Source organism: Haliaeetus albicilla, chromosome 6, assembly GCF_947461875.1.
Source record: "Haliaeetus albicilla chromosome 6, bHalAlb1.1, whole genome shotgun sequence".
Classification (NCBI taxonomy): domain Eukaryota; kingdom Metazoa; phylum Chordata; class Aves; order Accipitriformes; family Accipitridae; genus Haliaeetus; species Haliaeetus albicilla.
The window spans coordinates 18,093,399-18,118,594 of NC_091488.1; the positions used below are offsets into that span (position 1 = coordinate 18,093,399).

The 25,196-nt window shown below is 41.0% G+C and overlaps 2 protein-coding genes across 7 annotated transcripts in view; both read left to right on the plus strand.

The window, feature by feature from the left end:
* Nucleotides 1–22,546, plus strand: part of GRIK1 (glutamate ionotropic receptor kainate type subunit 1) — a 173,970-nt gene extending 151,424 nt beyond the window's left edge. For 2 of the 5 annotated variants that reach the window (XM_069785259.1, XM_069785256.1), the window contains 5 exons: nt 1,193–1,410; nt 6,633–6,858; nt 11,267–11,517; nt 13,922–14,087; nt 22,056–22,260. In XM_069785259.1, the coding sequence (XP_069641360.1) occupies nt 1,193–1,410; nt 6,633–6,858; nt 11,267–11,517; nt 13,922–14,071 (845 nt within the window). In that variant the 3' untranslated portion in view covers nt 14,072–14,087; nt 22,056–22,260. Of the gene's footprint in view, nt 1–1,192; nt 1,411–6,632; nt 6,859–11,266; nt 11,518–13,921; nt 14,088–22,055 lie in introns of those variants that run through there. The other 3 variants (XM_069785257.1, XM_069785255.1, XM_069785260.1) reach the window with 2 other exon arrangements.
* Nucleotides 1–25,196, plus strand: part of CCT8 (chaperonin containing TCP1 subunit 8) — a 336,809-nt gene that overhangs the window by 151,467 nt on the left and 160,146 nt on the right. The gene's annotated exons all lie outside the window — the stretch shown is intronic.

Below are 25,196 nucleotides of genomic sequence, written 5' to 3' on the forward strand. Positions count from 1 at the left end.
TTTCAGTCTTTGGCCCAAAAGTCACATTCAGAGTTTTTGCAAAGTCTGAAAATATCCTCTGTAAGATGTTTAAATTTCTTACAGAAATCATTAAAGAGCTGGGGAGAGATAATATGTTAACATGTTTTTCCAATAATAGAAATATGTTTGTCACATCAAAAGCTTTACATGCTGAGATCTCCATTCACAGGCACTTAGTACTTTCTTAAGTCCATCCTTCATCAACAAAATAATTATGCAAAGACTTAACTTTGAAGTCAAAACTACTCCAGCGGCTGTCTAAGTGCTTTGCTGAACCAGATCCTTGAATCCCACATAATGAGCTAAGTTCAGTGTGGACGCCTCTAGAAAAAACAGCACAAAACTTGCATCAGAATTCTTAGAAATATGAGTACCTGTGTGGCTTAAATACAGTTTATCGGAGCTGTTTAGAAGCTGTTTCAGTGCACTTAATACCCACAAGTGCTGTTCTGTGGGGTTTTATGACGATGGCAGATCACTTTTTGATATTTTTTGGTGTGACATGCAGGCAGATCTGCTAAAACCTTTTCAGCGATTATGAGTGTTAAATACACTGTCCAAAACTTTGCATTGCCCTGTAGATCCAAAGGAGATGTCCATTCACCCTCAGAATTTTCAAATGTAAACCGTATGTTTGTAATAAGACATGTTCTGAGTTTTGAGCTCAGGTTCACACAGGCCGATGAGTTCCCTGGAACCGTATCGATCACCCTGCTTCTGCTTAAGGTCTGTCGACAGGATGCACAGAGCAGGTTTCTCTTGTAAGGTACTTCTGCCAGGTAGCTTGTAAGCAGAATAGCATTCTGCTAAAGATCTCTGGTTAAAAAATTGATTACAGTACACTGGCAAAACGGGATTCAGGAAATGGACAAAAATACTCGTATAGCTTGCTGGGGATGTAAGAGTGTAATATCACAATGAACATTAGCTCAGAGATGTAATGGGGCTTAGACCCAAGGATAATTCCATTTGTCATGTATCACAGCATACATCACCTTCACAGTGTGTTGCCATTATAAATGTTAGCCGTGCATCTGTGAGGTTACTGTTTAAATCATTTTATCATACTACGGCTCATAAAAGCATTCTGTGCCAAAAAACAGTCTGTAGTATCAGGAAAGGCATCTTTCAGCATCATTTTAATATGATTGTTTTGATGATGTTGTAACAGGATCAGAGCTGATGCCCAAAGCTCTTTCTACCAGAATAGTTGGAGGAATATGGTGGTTTTTCACCTTAATCATAATCTCATCTTATACTGCCAACCTGGCTGCCTTCCTGACTGTGGAGAGGATGGAATCCCCCATCGATTCAGCAGACGATTTGGCAAAGCAGACCAAGATAGAGTATGGGGCTGTTAGAGACGGATCCACAATGACCTTCTTCAAGGTAAGATGGCATTAGCCAGCTCTGTACGGTCAGACTGACTCATGGCCCTCCAGTGATAAATGGTGAGGCAGAATCACAGCGTTTGAAAGGATTAGCGTAATAGGTAAATACATCATTTTCCCAAATCCACAGAGGATCCTTCAGCATTATTAATGTAAAAGATGGGAGATTTTCCCCCAAGACATATGGAGAAACAATCTGATGCTGTACTGCTGTGAGGGGCAAACCCATGCCTTTGATGTGAGGATCTGAAGGGAACCAGGGCATGGACCTGGGCACATTCTCCTCCAGGTTGCTCCTCAGGGTGGAATCTCAGCTTCTTCCAGCTATTTGGCTAAGATCACTTCTGAAGGTCACATTTGCACCACAATAATACTGCAGGCAGTCAAAATGCAAGTTTGTTTGTCCCTTTTTTAAAAATGGTCCATGGACAATATTACACAGACTAATAATATATGGGCCACATACACACATGAACACATCTGTAAGTAAAAGATCATTTTCTGTGGCTAATTACTTTGTAGATAACTGCATTCTTTTTTTTTTCACTGTTAGTATTAATTACATACAAAATGGTTAATATCTCATAAAATGTCAACATAAAAGCCAACAAGCTATAAATATAGGATATATGCACAAAAATCCTGTGATGATTAGAATTAATTAGCAGCTTCATTGGTAGTCTCAGCAGGGAAGTTAAGCACTGTATGAACCCGTATCATGCTTTTCACTGTAGCATCTAAGAATGGTGTTTATAGACAGTTAAATATGCAGTGCCTTTGAAGAGGGTGAGACACTGTGGGGAAGCAGCATGTGGGGCAAAATAACACTCGTGCCATGCATGAGCCTTCTCCCCTGCTGCTCCAGCCCAAGGCCCCTGCCCTGCTTCAACCACAAGCCCTTATGCTTCCACACGAGGCAAAATACTTACACACAAAAAGGATCTTGGCTAAAGTATTTGGGTCATCTCTCAAAACGAATAATGCTCATCAAGGATGTTTCAGTCATGTAATAGATCTGATGGTAGGCTATCCCTGCTGGAGCTGTCAAGGGTGAACTGCCCTTGTAATGGCTCTCCTGTGGCTGAATAGAAATGTTTCTGTGCTGGAAGAGATGCACAAACTACAGTATTTTTCAAAGCCTCATTATAGTCATTTCTTGAAAAGATGAGCTGAAATTTCCATTAAGATATGCTGGGAAACACATCTGGAGATATTCCTGGAAACTGCATAAGGCCAGTACTGGACTGTCATCAGGAATATAAGGCAGAAGGAAGCAGCTGTGCCACCTTCTGAAGGGCTTTGGGAAACTCCCTTGGTCTAAGAGCTCTTCAGTGCCCAAAGATGGTCACTGCCATTGCTATTCCGAAATCAAATTCAGCATCAGAAAGAAAACTTCAAAACCTGTTGCTTCCATGCTCTTTAGAGGAAATAGCTTCTGAATTTCAACATGAGAAGTTCAGAACAAATTTCCAGAGCTGTTTCCATCTTTACGCTGACTTTTTTGCACCATTAATCCCTGAGGTTAAAATTTGTGGGCTTAAAAGAATGTAAGCCTTTAAAAAAAAAAAAAAAATCAGACAAGTTGATTAAGTATTTATATGCTATACATGCTAGCTTACTTATGCCTGAAATACACGTGTACACAAACACAAGTGAAAGGACAGTAGGTTTTGTACAGAATAGAGATGGATTCTCTGGCAGAGTGAAGGTGACATGGTGAAAGATGCATGAAAAATACAATTTATCACACTTGTAAACCAGTGAGACACAGTGGTATATAAAAGGTGTTATTATTTTTATTACACAGCCCTTCAAAATCCTCACAAGATTAGGATTTCTTTATGCTGTCCAAAACTTAAAAATAAATCACAGAGTAGGTCTCTGTACAATAAATACGATAGATACTTACGTATGCAAAAGGAAGACTGGGTGCTCTGTGAGGGCATGACTTTGCCTCCCTTGGACTGTAAAATGCTGCACATACTTCTTGAGCTAAGTAAACACACACACACACACCCCCCAGTGAGAGACCCGGGAATTAGGAGAAAGCAGGAGTAAGGGTTTCTGGGCAGCAATTACTCCGGTTCCTGTGCTTCCCGTTTATTACAGTATAGTTTAAGAAAAAGCACCTTTGCCATAACGGCTCTAGAGAAGATACTGGAAATAACTCTGCCTCTTTCGGGGGAGCTCTGAAGCCCTGACCTGGCCTGGACAGTTTCCCCTGGGCTGCCCCATGCCGTGATGGACTCTGGGAGCACCCCAGTGCCCAGGGGTACCCCCCGACAGCCATGCCCCTGCGATTTGAGGGCTGCAGGACCTGAGCTGAGGTGAATAGGTACTTTTCACAATGGGCAGCCTGTGCTGCAGAGACAGTCCTGCTACCTGGGAGTGCTGATGTGATGGGGACAGGGAAAGGGAAAGTTGGAATCAGCACGACCAGGTGCAACAGCAGTAAAAATGTCCTGCAGGAGCGTAGGGCAGGGCTGGGTTGCACTAAGGAAGGGTCATTATTTCAAGTGCTTCCTGTCTTGCAAGATTTGATTTACCTAAGGGCTACGCCCGGGACTTAAACCAAGAAATACCAAGAGAAACAGCAGACTCTTTCAGACCAACATTTTTTTAGAGCAAAACCATGACACTCTGGGTGTTCCTCGCTATGAAGGAGAGAGGAACAAGAGAGTGCCTGACATGTAGGACACGAGATGCAAGACCAGTTGAGTCTGATTTTCAGGACTATAAGAGACATACATGGCAAAAGGATTTCCGAAGACTTCAAGTGCAGAAAAAGATCCTGACATGAAGCAAACTCTGAAGACTTTGGTTTAGGACTTTGTGCTTAAAGTAGCAGCAGGAAGCCCCTGAAAGATGATATTACACAATGTACCTGCTGGATGACATGCAGATTGGGAACCATACGAGAAAAGCAAGGTACTTGCACTGCTTTTCTGAAAACTCTATTTGGATTTATTCAAACTTACATCACTTTTTATTTAGTCTTGTTTATAATGCATATACTAACAGTTGTGTTTTTCCACTGATTTTGAATGCCTTACACTAGTATCCCTGTTGTAATAGTGTCCCCAGAAAAACTATTGCTAAAGAGCCAATATTTTCAAGAAAATTTCTGCAGTGACTATGCCTTCTAGCTAGGTAGTGGGAGGAAAGAAAACAAAAGCAATTGAAATTATTTGGGGAAAAAATGAGTTCTGACTTTGAAGGAACCTCAGAGTCAGCCTCCTCCCTGTACGCAGATCCCAGATCTGGCCATACCAGATGAAAACCCCCAGAAAACAGGGTCTGGACAGTTAAGGAGTGCTCCAGCGAGGGGATGGGGTTCTAGGCAGGTGAGCCAGCATGATCTCAGGCAGCATTCACCATCTGTATGCATGTCCAAATTTGGGGAAAGTCCAACTGAAGGCAGGATGTTTCACATCTACAAATTGTGACACACACATATTTCTCCAGACTGCCATCCCGCTCTGTTTCCAACATGTCTATAAATCTTCCATTGCTTTCTTGCCCCTCTGTGATAACATATCTTAATCTCATGTTGCAGCTCTTGCCAGCTCCTACCTTCTGATGTGCAGACATGTTTCCGCTGAAATCAATGAGAATTCAAAGTCCAAAATTTGGCATATGATCTATCCTGAAAAAAAATGGGCGTTGGCAAGTCAAAAAGCTAAGATCTTTCTTTCAAACTCATCTGAATAAGGAATACATCCTTCCAGTAAATTCAATATCAGACTCAATCTACTGACTAAACTTATCATTGCTTTCAAAAAATATTCCCAACTGAGCAGTAAAAATAGCTTCTACTAGCAAAAAGCCACTTAACCATCTTCAAAGTTTAGTGGTATATCCTGTGGCTTACCAAACTTAGGTGGACTTTAGGTGATGTTCACAGGTGTTGAATTTACAGGTGAAGCATATTAACATTTAAAGCTCAAAGAACCAGAAAATCAACTTCTCACAGGAATCCCCCAGACACTGGTGTTTAACAAGCACATATGGTCTCCACATAGTGACCCTAAAATCCGCTATGATGGCTATAAACCAAAGGTAGGGCCCATGAAGTAAGTGAGGATATACTGCCCCAGAACTGGGGAAACCTAAGCGTGTGGAGGACCTTCAACTCATACCTACATTAAAAAGCTGGTTTGTGCGTGCCTGGCTCGTGCTAGGCTGCAGCACAGAGTAGTTTGGCAATGGTTGGCTTTGCCATCTTGAGACAAAATGGTTTCCGTTGACAGTTTCTAAGGGTCCCGCTGTCTATAGGTCTACCTTGATATTCAATCCAAAAGCAACACTGTGTCCTCAGTGTTGTTTGAGAGCATACAAGGAAGAGAGAGGTTTAATCATGTTAGTACTGGACAAGCGCTTGAAGGTTTTTGGTTTGTAGGTAGCACATCTTGAGGGTAGCAGGCATGTCCGTGAGCAGGTTCAGTTTTCCTTTTCATATCCTCCAACAAAGGCAGAAGTGTGAACAAGGCACTCGCACTGCCTTTCCCTGCAGGATGCCTGGGTCCCTCACGGGCTCCCACAGCACAGGGAAAGGAGCAGGGAGGGAGGGATGTTCAACACTGTACAGAGGTGGCTGGGGCTTCTGGCATCCCTCTTCCCTGGGCAGCTGGGCATTGACACAGGACACACACACACTCCTCCTGGCAAACTGCCCCTTAACTTCAGCAGGAGAAGGATGAAGACCTTAAGTCTGATTGCAATGGAAAGCAGAAAGCAGAAATTTGCTTAGAAGCCGCTTTGGGTTTGTTTCTCAAGCTTTATCCTTGAAGTACATGACTTCTAGGCAAGTGATAGCGATACAAAAGAGCCAGTACTTTATTCATCATCAGGCTTTTGGAGTAGTGTGTTTGCCCTGACAGGGAGAAGCACTGCTGCTGAGTGCAAGAGTATCCAGCTGCACTAATTTAGCTGGGTTATGTGCTGTAATCCGTGTAACAGCATTAGCCCAAAAAACTTCAAAGCACTTCACAGTTGTGCCAGTAATGAAGTTCCTGGCACTGCAAACGAAGTGAAAAAAAAAGAGATTCCTCAGCATAAAGCACAGTAAGAGAGAAAGGCTGCAGGAAGGAAAACCCTGCTACCAATTCTCTTTCTTTCAAGATGTGCTATTGGCATTGGACACAACAAAAGGCTGAGGAATATTTTACAAGTGCAATTTGGGTACTGGTGTGATTCTGTGCCCTCATTTTCCCTCCTTAGAAATCAAAAATATCAACATATGAGAAGATGTGGGCGTTCATGAGCAGCAGGCAGCAAACAGCGCTGGTGAAGAACAACGACGAGGGAATCCAGCGTGTGCTCACAACGGACTACGCGCTGCTAATGGAGTCGACCAGCATAGAGTATGTGACTCAGAGAAACTGCAATCTCACCCAGATCGGGGGGCTCATTGATTCAAAAGGCTACGGCGTGGGAACCCCTATTGGTAAGATACTTTCCAGCACAGGTGGTGTGGAGCACTCCCAGCAATGTCCCCTTCAGAAGTTTAGATGGCCATTTGAATTGTGTCCTAGTCTTTTAGAAACCTTCCTCATCGAAACAGACCCTAGGAGCCTCCTTTTAGGCAAAACATCTACTCTTGCCCTACTCATCTTCAAGCTGTATCTGCAAGCAAGAGGGAATATAGCAGTGCAGGCTACATCTGCAGAACAAGGTCGAGTGACCTGCTTGCCTTCTGGAGCATCCCATTCATAGCAAACTGGGTATCCTCTGTGCCACTCGAGGTGCAAGTCGCTCTACTGAAATTCAGTTTAGTTTGAGAAATCAAGTAGTGTCTCTGGGAAAATGGAAGTGGGCAGGATAAATGTGATGTCCAATGTATGCATCCCAAAGAAAGCTGCATGAAAGCAGATGAATTTCTGATCTATTTCATGACCTCAGAGCAACGCATAAGAACAGCGAGAAGCAATTGCAAAGTTCTGCATCTGCATCAGGGATTTCAGTGTTTTGAGCTAAGCAGAGTCTTAAGACTCCCAATCTCTGTGAACTCTTTCCACTAGACCTTTTTTAGCATATCCAGTGTCCTTTTCAAGATTTTCTGATTGTAGAGGATTAGTAAGTGTGTAAGTTTTTCGTGCTTTGCTTTTCCGAATTATCAGCACTGGGCAGCCAGGTCTTTTTCTTGTATAAAATATTTCTCCATACTGCTCACATATGCATTTACCATGCCATGCTCAGTTAATAGCTATGCAATTTTATTGTTTTCAGGGGAATTATTCAAGGCAATATCAGTTTGCACAGATATAAGAGGTGAAACATTTGGTCCATCGGTTTCTTGGTATACCAGGTATAAATAAGGGAGAAACTCCACTGCACTTTGAACTGTGATTATCTATGCTACTGAGTGCCTCAGACAGATTGTCATATAGATAACATTTTAAGTATACTTTTCCACTGGCTATGTGAGAACAACCATCTTACCCTGAGGACAATGATACCAAAGCTAAAATCCTGAATAAAGATAAATATACAGCAAGAGTTTCATTGCAGTTATAAAGCTGCCACACTTTGAAACAAGAACAATGAAGGAATAATTGAAACAGATGGTAATCTTCAGAGAGAGTGCATCCATTGGAAATACAGCTGTGAAATATATTTATAAGATGTTTCTTGTATGACAAATATGCCTTAATTTTTTTCTTAAGGAAAACCAGCAAGATTCAGGGGAATAGATATCTCCAAGCACTGTGGAATAATTCAGTGTGATCAGGCATCTTAATTTTTTAAAAGATTGATTTCATAAACAAGATAAGCTGTGGAGATCCTTCAACTATTCAGATGGACCCCAAAGGCTCGTTGTTTTTCTCATAGCATTCAAGACTATTGATTGCAGAAGCTGTAAAAAAAAAAAAAAGAGGACTTGTTTGTGACCTTCAACACCAAAGTTTCAGCAGGTCTTGATTGGTCTGCATTCATTCCTTCAGGAGAAGATACAACCACACAGCTAGGTTTTGCAGCAGCAAAAGTATGCCTCAAGCTCCAAAATTTCCAGTGAATGACCTGAATACCATCACCATTTGGCTCCCAAAGAAATAGGAAGAAGAATTTTTGAAAGTTCTTCTATGAATCCAGGAAATGTACTATTGTATTTATCAGAGCACCTTCTGCAAGTAAAAGATTACAGATATAGGCTGTCTTCCTACTTCTTTGTGCTGAGTTAGGTTAAAGGGCATTCAGGCATATCAGCAAACATCTCCATTTACATTTATTACGGAGCCGATGGGTCACAAAGAGGAGGGTTTTCAGCAGATTCTTGGCAAAAACCATTACTAATGAGAAATCTGCAGCAGCCGGTGGTGAACTGAATGCACTCTGGAAGTACTGCTGTAGCAAAAGCACCTCTAAGCAAAACCTGTGCAAAATGTCACCCTGGGAGGAATCCGGTTGGAGAAAGCAACGTTATTATAGGTGTCAGGACAGGTATTAATTCCAGTATCCCTGCCAGTGCTGATGCTAGTAATTCTAACACTAATGCTATTACCAGTTACTTGGGAAACTGCTAAGAAAGTAGATAGATGCATTTCTTGGCCTGAGAGGTAGGTTGTTAATAGCTCAGAGGCCATAAATGATATGCTGAATATTCAAAGAGGTGTTGAGATGGATTTGTGTGCAGTTTTAGTGCTCACCAATAAAACATTACCAATCTAACACTCCACGCACACTTGACAAACTTTAAAAGCACGCGTAGAAATATAGATGTACCTGTTACCCTCAAGATGAATTGTGAGAATCCTGCTGGCAACATAAACATCACAAGAAAGAATGAACATCCCCACAAATCCTGCGTTGTGACTCAGGCTGCTTCACTTCACCTAACAGCTACGTCCTTCCAGACAAGGGAAAATAGATGAGTCCTACAACCTAAAAGGCTCCAGCTATCAGGGTGACAAACCTCTCCTAAGGTAGAAGCAATTCTGCTTTCTTCTGAGAGGCACTGCTGTTTTCAGTGGCAATAATTCTCTTCTCTGTGTAAAGACAGTTTTGAAGGTGTTTTGGTTTTGTTTTCTGTTGTGCTTATTTTTGGTTCATTAATAGCATGCATAGAAATCATCTATTCTTGGAGCAGGCATATTTTCCTTTGAAAGCTGGCTACCTCAAGCAGTGGCTGCTGATTGCTGGCTTCCCAGATGGACTTTGTACAATCTGACACATGTCTCTTGGCATCTGTGGTCACAGCATGTCCTAGTGCTGGCAGTAAGATACACTGAAAAATAGCTGAGTGTTGGCACAACAAATGAAGAACTGCAATGTTTTTCACACTGATTCTCCTCAGACAATGCTGCGGGCCAAAGGAAATGGAAAGCAGAGGGAGGAACTTGTATTCATGGTACAATTATTTTTAATAATATCCTGCATGGCAATATAAGAAAGAAAACTGAAGCTGTGAGGCCAATTTTCCAAGGCTATTTAGATGCATTAAGACATAAAAGTGGTGCCTAATGAGATTTTTCTTAAGTGTCCATGTCTATGTGTACCACACTATCACTGAAATTGTGGCACACGTTCTGCCTTAAAAGTTTGTTTACCTTGATCGGATTGAGAATTGCAGCTGCTTTAGTTTGCAGCAAAATGTGACTTTTGGTGAAATGACAGCTTAAGAAAATAGTCTTATTAATGTGCTAAAGGAGATGAAAGGGTGGATGGTAGTTAGCTACATGGACAAAGGACTGGTGACACTGTATGTCAGCCCAGACACTGAATGATTCCCACTGTAGGAAGTCCAACATGGCAGGATTTGGGGGCACATAATATGCCTTTAGAGCCAAAGAGCCTTTCTTGTAACTCTCTCCTGCTTGCTATCATAAAATCCTTTCTCCATAAAGAAAAGTCTCTCTCACAATGCCAAAACCAACTTCCACGTATCTATTATAATTAACACCAGGGTTTCTGCTATTATTGTTGATAACTTCAGCGTCTGGCAAGGTGGGAAAAGATAACTGATAGCAATTTTCTTTAACTAGGCACTGCTCCAGAAGTGGGGGGAGGGGCACACCTCTCCCTTGTTCCCCTTTAGGGCTACAGACTTCTGCTTCGGCAACAGCACAAGTTGGCTGAAGGGACTTACAGGCGGCAGAGATTTTGGAAGATGGAGAGCCAGAGCAGACTGCGTGAGAGGCAAACCTAAACAGATTGAACTGCCCAACGTGACCCCGCTGTTTGCCAGATACTGTACATGCCCATTAATGCTGCTGAGCCTGAAGACACATCATTTAGCAAGCTGTTGGCCTGCAAATAAAAAGCAAAAAATAGTTGCTATTTTCAGTTTGCAGTGCCAATATAGTTGCAAGTCACGGAAAAAAAGACTTGGATGCCTTGTGTTCTTATAAGCTGTGAGGTAGCTGAAGTAGAGTTGTGGGCTTATGCAGGTATAAATGAGAAGAGGATGTATCTGACTGACTGGGCTTTTCTTAGACAGCTACTCATTTTACATGCAGTAGGAAAAATAAACAGATGTTGAAGTAAATAGAAGAGATGCAAAGCCAAAGGTCTCAAAGGATGCTTAAAGCAATATTCAAACATGATATGAAGGAATTACTTAGGAAGAAAACCTACTGCCAAAGCTTAAATAAACCTCAGTAGGAGACTCTAGAAATTATAATGAATTTTCAAACAAGTAATGGGACCGAAGGAGCTTTCTGCTTTCCAGTCCCCAGGGCAGACACCAATAGATAGTCCTCCTCCCCCTTCCAGCTAAAGAGAAACCAAGACTTTCTAGATGGAATAATGAATCTTGTGATGAGGGAGCACTTTTGTTTCAGGTGGCAGCAGCTTGCTCCCTCCCTGCCTTCTCTTTGCTGCAACTGGCACTGATGGGCCTTGCTCTCACCTTGCAGGGTCTCCTTACCGAGACAAGATCACCATCGCCATCCTCCAGCTCCAGGAGGAGGGAAAGCTGCACATGATGAAAGAAAAGTGGTGGCGAGGCAATGGCTGCCCCGAGGAGGACAGCAAAGAAGCCAGTGCTCTCGGGGTGGAGAACATCGGGGGCATCTTCATAGTGCTCGCTGCAGGGCTTGTTCTTTCAGTGTTTGTAGCCATTGGTGAATTTATATATAAATCAAGGAAAAACAGCGATATTGAGCAGGTGAGTCATCCATTTCCAGCTTGCTTATGTTTCTGGGAGGCTGAGGGTTGTGGATGTGGAGGTGACTGCATTACATGTCTCTTTGCTGGCATGCAGATTTTGTATTGCTGAACTCTCACCGTGCATCTCTGGCACTAAAGACAAATAATTTATTAAAAAGAACAGAGAAGCACCTCATCCACAGTCCAATTAGTGCTGCTTAGTATGGCAGTGCAGAACAAGAGCAATTAATTTCTCACACAGTTTCTGCTTGATCTTTAAGACTTCAAGTATAAATTATGTTGGAAAGGAATAAAACACAACTGGATATATTTTTTTTTTTATATGGCATTAGCATCAGCCCTTTGAGTAACAACAAGAATGTACTTCCAAATCTGCAAGTGTAATTTTTCTTTTGCTCTAGAAAGCATTTTTTTCACAGCCAGGCATTTACACACTGTGCTGAAGCATGCACTTCAAAGCAGGGACACCTACTGAAAGGTGATGGATGCCACAGTAAAGTAAGATTATGGAGCCAAAGAAATTCTGGTAATAGCTCCACTGAAGCATAATAAGCAATATAAAAGGGCAGAGGGAAAACAAAGGAAATGCTGTGTATAAATCATGCCTTGAGTATTACAGCAGTTTGTGAGATAGAATCAATCATTAAAATAGAGTGTAAACACCTGTTTACTGAACCATCAGCCGCTGTAAAAGAAACAAGGCATGAGCAGCAACTTGGAGTCTGTTCTTGAATTTGTCTGCCAACCCTCTTACTCTGGCTGCATTCCCTGGTGCTGGTTTGTTTCTGGCCATGTCCTAGACCCTGACGTGGCCCTGTTTGCCTCAACTGCTATAGCTGCTCTGATCCTCTTCGCTTCAACAGGACTTAGCGTAGGGACGAGGGTCACATTGCACTGCAGGGTCAGTGGCCCCTGATGCAATCACCAAGAGGAGGGTTCCTATCACCTCACTTCAGGCTTCTAGACACGAGGCATCTACTTTGAAGTGAGTTGTTTAAGCTCACTTTGCACTTTTATATGGGAAAGGCAATTCATCCTCTTCATCCAAGGTGTAGTTCTGCAAGGCTGATGACATAAATGCCAGAAATTACTATTGAGAAAAATAACCTTAACAAAGGCAGCAGGGATGAGTGGGAGGAGAAGAAGAGCATTTTGCACTTGGTCTCAGAGGTGTAGTTTACACTGCGCACAGCAGTGGTGCTGGGACGTGAGAGGGATTGACACCTGAGTAAAAACAAGCAGCCAGGGCTGAGGGCATCATGAGGACAACATCTGGTTTTGGATAGGATAAATCACCTGCATCTCCTTGCTGCCGGTAAGGGATTGCCATAAGCTAAGGCTACACACCTGCTGTACAGACAGCTGAAAAGAAGTGAGCTGAATCCTACCATGCATCTTCATTTTCCAGATGGCACTTGGTATTATTTTGGGTCCATGACACCTAATATCAGTGGACTTGGTCCTCACAGTATCCTGCAGGAGAGGCAGCTCCTGACCATGCAGACATCTCCACGTGTGCCTGAGCAAGCCCTGTTAAAGGCAATGGCACTGTCTACAAACAACAGACGCAGTTCGTGTAGAGCAATATTGCAGGAGATATTAATCAAAGTGTCCCTGTCTTGGAATAAATCAGACGTAAAGGATGAAAGTATTTTGCACATATTGCAGCTTTCTGATTAGTATTTTAACCCTGTAGAACAGTTTTAGCACAAAATGTATAAAGAATGCATCCATACCTTTGTTTCATTCATGTCTCAGGAGATCTTTCATTCAAATATGTTTTGGAGAACAGTTGCAGCTAATTAAAATGTTTAGTATAAATGCTAATATGGTGCAGAATATCCTGGAAACTCTTCAGGAGTCTGGGAAAGGCAATGCATTCCTGGAGTGATAATTAAAGTAGACCTAAAACTTTACATCATGAGGGAGTGTTATTTTACTTAGCAATATGTTGGGTGAATAACAGAGTATTTAGGGATACATATATACATATAACATTTCTGAAACTGTGCTACTGTTTCACAGCAATGTGTTGCTTATTACAGGCAGTCTCTTAATAATTAAAATCTTTAAGTGGGTTAATGTGGCAACATCATACTTCTCCAGAAGTAATTTTACAGACAGTAGAACACCAGCGATTCCAGTGTTACTTTTTGATTTCTCTCAGCTTGTTTTATTTTTATTCTGGTGAAATAAGAAGCTTAGATGGAAAATGCTATATGGTGTATATTATCACTAAGCTAATCCAAAGCATGAGCTGAATACAACCTATGACTTTTCTGTTTTCCTTAAATGGAATCTCCTTTGATTGGAATAGCTTTTGAATCTCATTCTTATGTTTGTTTTTAATTTTACTTCTTTCATTTATTTATTTAATCCATTTTTCTTTTCTTGCATGCAAGGCCTTTTGTTTCTTTTATGGACTACAGTGTAAGCAAACCCATCCGTCCAACTCCACCTCTGGCACCACCTTATCTACGGAGTTAGACTGTGGCAAGTTAATCCGAGAGGAGCGAGGGATTCGAACACAGCCCTCAATTCACACTGTATAGTCAGGAAAGAAAAAAGGTGTGTCTGATGGAAAGCATTAAACTTAAACAGTGCACATAATGGCAAAAGTTGTACTCACCAACACATAGTTAATGACTTCAAAGTGCCTCTTGCTTCAGCAGGAGAAAAGTTTATCTAGCACAAATTGTTGAAGTCCTGGAAATTTGGGCAGTTTAAATGCATATCACAGAAAATAATTACACCTACAGTGAAGAGTGAGTGCAATAGACTAATAGATTTTAAGAATTATCAGTCTCTATGTACAGTTGTCATCTTGTGATTACATGGGGTAATTCACCTTTTTCAGGTAAGAAAAATTATTTACCTCCTTTTCATCTCCTACCAAACCTGAGTAAACCAATGGCAGTCTCATTACTAAAAGCATGGAGAAATATTTTGCTTGGTCTCTTCTGAAGCATTCTGCAAGTGGGCCAGGCAGTTCTTTATAAATCTCGGAAAATAACCTGCAGGGCTCCATTAACTTTCTGAACCCCTATTATAAGCAGCCAGAGATTTTTTAGCTGGCATATCTTATTCCCAGTGTCAATATTTAATGAATTTTAATTCATCCATTTAAAATTCATTAGCCAAAGCCTCCAAGTAACTATCATAGTACAAAATCATATCTATCAGTTAAATTTTATGCCATGTAACCATTAACGTTTAAGAACGTATTCGACAAAAGCACCCTCAGGCACTCCCAGTATATACCTTTCACAGAATAAATCCATTGACTTGGCTTGAGCAATTCATGATGTTCACTATTGTAAGGCTTTGTAACATAGAAAACTCCTTTATGGCAAAATGAGGATATCAATTTATATCAAACAGTGAAGCCTTGGCATTGCTTTGCATATTGAAATGCCAAGGAAACTTCTGTGTAGAAGGTTGGCACTGGATGTTTTTTGTACCCTGGAAGGATAACAGTTTGATTTCCTCTAATCCTCAGCTAGTCTGGGGACTGACAGGGCAGGAGACAATGGACTGGATCTGTTGTTGCCACCAAAAACCATATGACGACAATCTGAGATACACAAAATGTATAGAAATGCCAGCTCGTAGGATGTCATGAACCACAGCAAACCACCATGTTTTCAAAACCTGATTACCTTTTACCTGTATTTCATTATATCCCAGCTTACCACCAGTTTCACCAATTCGTTTCCCACCCCTCACACCTAATTTATGTTTTCTTGCCCGCTGCAGTTCCTCCTCATCAAACAAGTTAATGATCTGTTTTATTGAGGGGCCATTTCTGCACTCTACTGCAATTAGAAAACTTATTCGAGTGGATGCCTTCACACTCAGTCGCTGAAGTGCTGCAGCGAAACTCTGCTCTGCTCTTGAATTGTTTCTCTCATACCCAGCTCCTGAGAAAAGCCAGACCATACAGTGACCTGTGTTTTCCTTCTATTTACGTTACAATTTTTGGCCAGCATTATTTATGCTGGCAGTAAGCTTAACTATTTTTTGCAACGAAGATGAACTGCTCGTAGCTAGGCTATACCAAGTCTTCTCTGCCAGCGCTTATCCGTGTATGTGAGTGTGCTCTGCTCCAGGTGCTGCAAGAAATTGTCTTGCTCAAAATGGCATTTTAACTTGTTTGAATAAGGCCTTGAAAGCTTTGGTTCTTCATAAAATGAGCCTTCTTACCAGCAAAGACCTGAATTAGATCTTCTATATCCCTGATTTAAGAAAGCACTTTTGTTCACAGTTTCCCAGTAGAAGAGACTTAAATCTAATTAAATTCAGCTTCTCTCAACACTCAGAGGAGAAGGAAAATTCCTCATGTGTTTATCTCCATCTTGCTCTACGCAAGAAGTCCTCTGGGTTGCAGCTTCGACCAGTTTTCTAATCACTTTTCAGAGGAATGCGGAATCCAGAAATTTTCTGTCACTTTTTAGGTAAACATTTTCATATCTGTCAAGGAAACAGTCACATTGTTAGTAACAGTCATCATTTCTCTGTCTAGCTGTCCCCACAGACAACCTCACAGATTTTGGCTTGCCTGTGGGAATTACAAAGCAGCTTCTCCTTTCCGTAACAAAGCTTCATACCTAGCTACAAAAAGTTATTAAAAAGCCTTACTTGCTCCTTAGCAGCTGCACCAGCAGCTGAGGCAGTGAAGAGCTGGCATGCCGCCCTAGCACTAACAAATCCATGCTTCTAAAGGCAGTTTTTGCAAGGTTTGCCATGGCTCCAGGAAAAAGCAGGTGCCTTCAGGTTAACAGCGAGATTTAAGGAAGGCACAGCCCATAGCATCTCCCATGAAGTGCATGGCACCTGGAAGGACTCCTGCATAGGCACACAAGCTTCAAGAAAAGGCGTTAAAGCATTCAAAGATTTTCCATTTATTATCATTCTAAGCTTCTATGACCACTATACTTTGAAATTTGGCCACAAAAAAATAATCTGTTCACAAATACAGATGGTCACCATTGCATCTTCCTAACTTGCAGCCTTGCAACTGCATCCAGGACCCAATAATCAAACTGGATCCTTTCTCAGGTGTGTGTCAGTGCAGGGACCTTGCTGTGCAATCAGAGCCAACAACTCTGCCTGTGGTGGATGAGCCGCAACCGACTCCATCAGGTCTGGTTCTGTGGTACCAGTAAAGCATAGCCATTGCTATGTGGGGAGAAAAATGGCTATAAGCATACCTTTATGTTATTTTATACTAATTTTTGTTTTGCTGTTGCTGCATTTTAATCAGAACTCCCAAAATATTCAAATTAATAAGTGTTTGCAAAAAATGGCATATGATTTGACACACAGAAGCCACCTACCATTGAAAGCAAAGGCACTGTGAATAAGCTAGTCCCAAGCCATTGCCAGGTTTTTTTGGCTGCGGCCACTGTGCCTACTTTTATTTAGTGGCAGTTCCTGCCCTCATCAAACAGTCTGCAAATCAATTAGGCAAAGATGCAGGGGGAAGGAGAGAGAAAGGACAAGACAAGAGAAGAATGAGAGGAACAAAGGCAATACGATCACCATTTCGGAAAGCCAGGAGGGTGGATTAACACCACGCCTGCACTGCAGAACTAGACCAAGCACAGCAATAATGCTCTCTGTAACTAAACTGATATTTCCTCAAAGTACTGCCATGGTATTGTGTGCTTGCGTCACCTCTCTTGGATCAAAGCCTTGAAGCTTCACAGCTTTAGTTCTTTGGAAACAAAGGAGGAGGAGAAGGGGGAGAAGGAAGAAATCTCCTATCTCAGTGAGGTTCTTGCAAGACAGAATTTTCTGTGAAGTTGTCAGGTCTGCAAATTCCCCCTCATCAATGAACATCAGCTTGAGCCCTTCCATTTTCAGGCCATAACCCCACCTCCAGACACAACTGTGGCCATCTGTGCCTTCACTGAGCAGTCCCATTTGTGTTTAGATGGTTTGGGAGACCATCAAGTAGCTTTACTGATTTTTTTTTTCTTGTAAAGAAGAAACCGAGAAACAGTTTATATAACTGAGGAAGAGTTAAAATAATCCATAGGTTACCATCATACTGTTTTGGCAATCACTGTTCAATAGACTCTGACAGTCTAAAAGACTTAATTTAGTGATCTACTTATGCAATTAGCCATCAGTGACAGAATGCTCAAACAGATTCTTAATGTGCCGCAACAGCAGTTTGCTCACTAGGAGAAACTATTTTGGATATTTTTCCTTTGGTGCACTAGGCACAAACAAATCACTTTTCTTTCAACAGAATACATATGTCAGTGTCCCAGCTATGGGTCCTTCACAGTGAGGAGGGCACGGCAGAAGAAAAATCCTGACTTCTGCACATCCTTCTCTGTGCCTGAGCTGGACAGGTGTTGTTCCAGAAAAAAATCTGGCCAACTTCCTTTGATTTTCATAGTTCCCAGTTCTCCAACACAGTGCACTGGGTTTGGGTTGTCTTTTTTTTTTTTTTGATATTTGCTTGTTTTTGCAACGTATTAATAAATACAATTGAAAAGTCTTGTCCCCAGCAGTAGCCCAGCAGCATAAGCAGCAGATCAATAAATCCTGACTACAGATTCTTTTTTTTTTTCAGTCTTGTTTCTACTTTATTTTATGTTATTTTCTAAATTCTGAATCTATAATTATCCTAAAGCTTAACACAGTCTTCTGTATGGGAGTGTAAGGAATGATTTGGGAGATTCATGACCAAGTTTTACAGCCTGCTGAAATGACTAAAGGGCAAAGAGAAAGTCTCACATCACAAGGAGAGCAAAATCTATCCTGTTTTTAAAGGATGACATTTCCTTTTAGCCTCACATGCCATGTCCTGCAGCATTTTGACACTGCTAGAATGAGAAAGTTGAACTGACTGAAAGCAAAATGTTAAACTTATTACTCTGTTGTTAAATGTATTGCTCTGTGCCTACTCTGCTCTCATTCTGGGCAAGACCTCAAAAGTGGACTTAACAGCATGTAAAAAAATAGGTTTTTAAAGAAACTCTTTCAGTCTGGCTATCTGAATATGAGACTAAAAGAACAGTATATTACCCTTTTAAATGAAATTTTAATGTCACCATCCTCTTTTTAAAGGCTACTGTAATTATGCTACAGACATGGTGCTGTTCAGAGGGCTGTCTTGGGAGTCCCCACTGAATGTGTTCCTTGTCCGTGATTTTCCTGTAAATCCTACAGCATTCTGGCTGAGTTTGTACTCACTGTGTACCACAGTTTTCTACTGCTTGAAAAGTTCAGGGAAATTCCAGTTTTCAGACATCTGTTCAGTTTCCTAATCACACGCACAAGCTTGGAGATAAATAGGATTTTGAGCTATGCTTCCTGGGGCTTAAAAGAAAGTTCACATGTAACTGTCCTTCTGAATGATTAACCAAACCCCTGAAAGTTCAAAGTATCATCTCGGGTTGCTCTTTTAGACCATCTGAAGCTCTGTGTGAAGGCAAAGGGACAGAGAAAGACCTGTGTCTCCCAGGTTTTCAATGCTCTTTGCCACCTCCAACTGGTTTTCTCAAAGGTGGTAGGATCTCAGACACAGGAATATGCACAAAATCAATGAGAGGCGTAGTTATGTCCGTAACCATTGGAATATCTTTGAAGTTTTAGTCCAGGGTCTATAAGTCTACATTTAATTCATTGCTTCAGGTTGACAAAACTCATAGCAATGGTTTTTAAGTCCCTCAAAACTAAGCGCAAAGTCACCATAAAAGTAAACTGCTTTTGTGCTTTCACAACGCCAGGAGCTGGAGCTTCACGGTGTAAGACCCTGGAAGCTATCACTGTAAAACCTCCTCCTGTCCCTCTCCCAACCCACCCTCTCCGTAGGATGGCCAAGCCCATTCCCATGCATGTTGAGTGTGTGTGCTCTGACCTCTATCGTGGGTAATCAACCCACTAGGGCCTTGCACTGCCAGGATGGGATAAGAGAGAGTCTCGATAAGGCAGAGCCCTTTCAGATTTTAAATGTCCTACTTCCATACTTTGTGGGTGGATAAACATGATCAGTTTACAGAGAAAATGCTCAACAAGAACAGTAGTGTTTTTATATTCAGTTTTAGATGCAACCGCTATTGATGAACAATTAGGCAAAAGTTTAGTTCTTAGACAAGACCTAAACATAAGAGCCATTCTGAAGAATAGCTTGAAGTCTTTCTGATAATATTGATTTTAAAATTCAAAACAGAGTTGGAAGTGGAACCAGTGGGCACTTCACAAATCATGTAGTCAGACATTAAAATCCTCACATACTTAATGTCAGCAATATGTTTTCAATATCTATCTGCAGATGTAAAACGATCTTCATGGGACTATTTTGTTGATATGAAATTGGAAGGCATTATGATAATTGCATAGTCTGAATAATATGAATCAGTTTGGAAAATTAAAATACACAGCAGTATTAACAAGGCAGTAGAACGTACTGTTTCATCTGCAGAAATCATCCCTGTATGCACATTGCAGAGACTGACGGCTATTATTGAATACACACATAACATATAGGTTAGTAAGAACAACAGGGAAATAAAAATAAACCTGATCAATCCTACAAATTGATAATGTGATCCTTTCCTTATTTGCCATGGAGTTCTGGAATCTCTCTGTAATCTAGATTTTGAAAGCTCAATTAAAACTAAGATAGTAGAGAGAAATTATCTGTGCTAAGTCAGCCACGTAGAGCATACAGTTTTATTATTTTGGAAATAAGTGGTGCTGCTCTCTATAAAAACCTGAAGCGATATAGAAATAGTGTCTGTGTTAGGATGATACCTGTGCCACCCACTGCTTCCAGAAGGCATGGGGCTGCAGTGGACACCTTTAACTCTAACTCCTGTAATGCTGGAATTCCTGTATTACATTGTCAAAGAGGATATTTAAATGATAATTGCACCAGCAAATTCCTGGCTATTACCAGAAAGTAATTTGAAAAAAAGAGCAGTACACTGCCCTGGCCTATGTCTACTACATTTGGGGGCTGGCATGAATTAATAGTAGCTTAATTTATATATAGTTAAGAATTTTAGATGGACAAAAATCAAGTATCTCAAAGAAAGAGCATATTAAACTATAGATTTAACATACTATGAGATCTTAGCCTGTGTGCAGCCCATCCCACAAATGGACATGATGACATATGCAAGATCATACACATTTAAAATACACACACACACTGATGCACTGATGTCTTGAGCTCATTTAAAGAGCCGGGGTTATGCACAGTATAGGCAGGGTTTATACTGGAGAGGAAGAAGCACGGTGTGGGGGACTCACTTCTCTGGGATTCCTTTGCTACTTTAAACAAATTATTTAATCTTGATCCAGGTTACCATCATACTCTCTTTTGCATTTGAAAATATTCTTCTAGAATAGCTGGCTACTAGGAAAGCTTGGGTTTTCTCCTTTTCAAATAATATATCTGTTTTTTTCTTTTTTTAGCCCTGTATAACTTAGATCCCTACTGGATTATTACTGGTTAAGAACTGGACATTGCTTACCTTGCATTGGTATCACTCTAGAAGGGAAATTGTATTTGATACAGAGAACCATGTCTGTGTGCTATTGCTGTCATTTTACAAGAACTGTAGATTTAACCAGTTGTTTTAAAGCTGGTCAGTTCTGCTGTTCTAGAGAGGGTTTGGTAGGAAGGATTTAATCAACTTGATGAAGGTAAGGTAGTTAAAGCTTTGTTTCACACTGCTACCATCATTTCATTTTATATATAAATAATGTATTTATATATATTTTCATAGAACATTTTTTTTGCATTGCTAGATACTTCCACGTAAAGCCTCTTCTGTGGGTTTTTTTTTTTTTTTGCGTTACATGTAATTATTCCAGCTGTAGATTTTAAAGGATATTTCCACTTACCTGAAATGTCTTTGTTAATGTTGTGATGGTGGGAAGAACAAAAGATTTCTGCTTTCTTTATAAACTATTCAGCTACCTTATACTTGTGGTACCTTTCTCCTTCAATACACAATATTTGAAAAAGATTCTTTCCAAAGGAAGAAGAGGATTGAAGATTGTGCTATAATTTAGAAATGTCTGTTAATTTTGTGAGGAGAAAATAACTAAACCACAAAGAAATCTTCAAAAATGGTGTTCTTTGTTTTCTCTAGTATGCCCATTTTTTTGTGGCTAAGGTACTTGTGATTTAAAAAAGACGACCTTTTTTCTTTTAAGATCAGGAGGAAATTTACCTACTGAAAAAGGGTAAGTTTTATGATATGAAGCCACCAAAACATCGCAAATGTGTCTGTGTAGAATTTCAGAAACATTCATAATCAGCTTTTGTTAAGCTAAAGTTAAATTAAATTCAGAGGAAACCAAGTTAGGCAAAACACATGGCTTATACAGCCTCACCTATTATACCTGAGGGGCTATGCAAAACTGGCAGAACTCAGCAGAGAAGCTTTCTGAGCCTGCCGGTAAGGGCTCAGATCCTTGCTTCTAAAAGCCACCATTTATGCAAAGGGTATGGTCGAACTCTGCCTTTGATGAGAAGTATTTAATGCCATTTCCATCTTCCACCAGTGTCTTTCTTTCAATGCGATAATGGAGGAGCTTGGAATTTCACTCAAGCATCAGAAGAAGTTAAAGAAAAGGTCAAGAACTAAGGGGAAATCTTCATTCACAAGTATCCTTACTTGTCACCAGAGGCGGACACTGAGGAAAGAAACCATAGCATGAGCAAGAGAGACCCCTTTGAGGAACTATCAGGAACAAAAAACAAAACAAAAACATTGCTGCCTACAAGTTGATTGTGGTGGGATTTCTGAAATATAGACATTTACCTTGTTCTTCAGAAATTCTCTGTGGTTTCTTTTTTTAATCTAGAGGTACAACAGTTTAAATGCTCACATAGACTGATGTACTACTAATCATCTGGTAAGTGTCTCACTATTTCTTTTGAGATGGATTTGTATGCTCACCTGTTTTGCACCTCTCTTCCCCTCCCCATGCATTGCTGTATGTGCTTTCTAAATAAATAAATAAAGAAGAGACAGGGTTCTTTTTTCCAATAATCTGGGAGTGGAACTTTTTTTTTTCCCTTTTGAAGAAAAGACTGCAGTTCTACTGAGCACAGTTGTTTAGAAACCAGGACCCAGACAACTAAAGTAAAAATTCATACAATTAACTCTTACTACAAAACTATTAAATACAGAAGTTTCCAACAATGAGTTATTTTTTCTGATATCATAAGGAACACTCTTCAGGTTCTTTGCTGTGAGAAATTGTTTTTCCTTATCTTTTCTCTTTTTAATTTCTTTTAAAATACAATTATTAGGTAATGCCATAGCTCCAGGTGCTAGATGTTCAAAAAGAAAAAACAAAAACACAGGGGAAGGCAACATTGACTTTGTCACACTGCCATATTCTCCAGCTCCTGACACCAGTAAAACAATTCTTGACTTCAAAATGAAAATCCCTTAGAAATCAGAGCCAAGAATATTCAATTTATAACAAATCTTGACCACAAAGATAACAACATCTCACAGGAATACAGCCAATGCTCAGGAATTGAAAGCTTTTCTTGCAACTACTGCAGGCACCAACAAAATGTTTTAACAGTGAAAGAAAGAGAAATTAAACCTTTTCTGTGAAGAAACCTATGTCTGAAAAAAAAACCAGTGATGCATTTTAGCAGCAGATTTCCCATCCTTCCCCCCCAAAACTATACCTTTATAGTGCAGTGAGGTGAAGCACATTTATATTTATTACTATGTTGTCTCTGTGATTAATTCTGTTGTTTCTGGGGCTTCTGTTGGTGCCAGCTGGTTAGCTCTGAGGGTGCCTGTGAAAGGAAATGGGTGAAATGCAGGCACATCCACACCTCAAGGCATGAAGGTGGGTGTAGGAGATGGGTGCCCCTTGCACCCAGCAGTTGGGAGCTGTACCCCTGCCTTCCTACATGCTGGGCTATATACATAGACCTGGTCTGTCTAGGGTTATCCCACCACTATGACCACCTCTAATCCTATGGCTGGGAAAAAGGGAACCAGAGGAGTGGAGCCACAGATTGCTTTTCTGTGCAGCACATGGAGCCAGGCGAGCCTGAGTTACATCAACAGCATTTGCTTCAGCTTGTGGCAATGTTCGTTACCCAGGTGCTTCAACTAAGTGTTAAGTTTTATTGCCCTTATATTTCCCCACAGACCTTAGTGCTTACCATTGATTACTTTTCCCTTGTACGAGTAGGCATTTCCTCTGCGTAAAGTGAAAGCCTTTGAGTGGAAAAATCTCTCCTTCACCTGACACCATTGCTCCCTGCAGCCCCCTGTGAGCTTTTATGCTATGCTGCGTGGTAAGGTCGGTTTGCAATGAACAGTATTGCTTACAAAAGCCCTGCTTTCAGAAGTGATACATTTCAATATTATTATAGACTAGAAGACACCTCTGTTCATTTAGCCTTTCCACACAGTTCAAGGTTTCTAAGCTTCTCACCATTACCACTGCTTTCCCCAAGGCCCTCTGTAATTACTCCATATCCTTCTCAAAACACAATGCCCCAAACTAGACCTGCTTTTCCACCCATGTTGAGTTGGGCAGAAAAACATCTTCTTGTCCCTCAAAGGCCATACTGCTGCTCACACACCTTGTGAGGAGATCTCCTTGCCCTAACTGGGTAAGGGGGTGACCCCCCCATGATACAGGCAATGATAATTTCAGCCTGAGGTTAGGGCTGTCACCATGTGGAATTGCACGTTTTTGTGGTGGGTTCTTTTTTTACCAAACTGTTTCTCCAGTTTGTCAAGATCAGTTTGTCCCCAGCCATGGTTGCCTGAACCAGCTTGCCAGTACCTGCAAATTTAGCAAATGTACTCACTAAAAACCATCCATAAAGGAGACCCAGGTGGTGGACAGACCCCTGTAGATCCCCCCAGTTTTGACAGTGAGGCTCTGAGAGTTAATAGGACAGTTAATAGCACTTTTGGCTACCGTACAGTATATGTCATCTGGTCATTACCCTACTTCTTTATGAAAATGCCATGAGGGCAGGATGAAAGGCTTATTAAGGAACCCTGCCCTCACCCACAGGGCCTGTTAAGCTGTTGAAGGAAATTAATCAGATTAAGAAGACCTGTTTTTGATGGATTCATATTAACTCTTGCTCATTTCCTACCAGTTACTTACAAAATAGTTATTTCATGCAAGTGTTTGCCGGGCAACTGAAGCTAAGCTGGCCAGCCCAAAACTCCCTGGATTCTTCCTTTCCTTCTCTTGAAGATAGGAATTATTATTGCTGTTTTCCAGCATTTCTTCTGGGCTGTGTCTATCCTCCAGGAGTTTCCCTCAGGAGGTTCAGAGCAGTCAGCCTCTGGGAAAGGAAGGAGAAGGGTCTCTTTTGAAGTACTGCAGTAGGAAGCTTTAACTGCTTTTGGGAAGTTTAGTCTGCTGTATGCTGCAGAGACACATTGGGCTGATAAGCAATAGTTAAGAAAACCAGCCCCTGGCTGTGAGAGCTCATAGAGGATCTTATAAGGTGCTTTTGTACTTCCAAAGGTAGTTTCATTTCTTTGTGTCATCATCAGGTTACAAACAGGCCATTCAGACCACCAGCACCGTTTCCATACCATGATTGAAAAGCGGGTTATTATTTTTCAGTCTGTGTAACTCTATTGCTCTGCCATCCACAGCCTTCAGCTAAGATATTTTTAAATGAGTAAGTTCAAA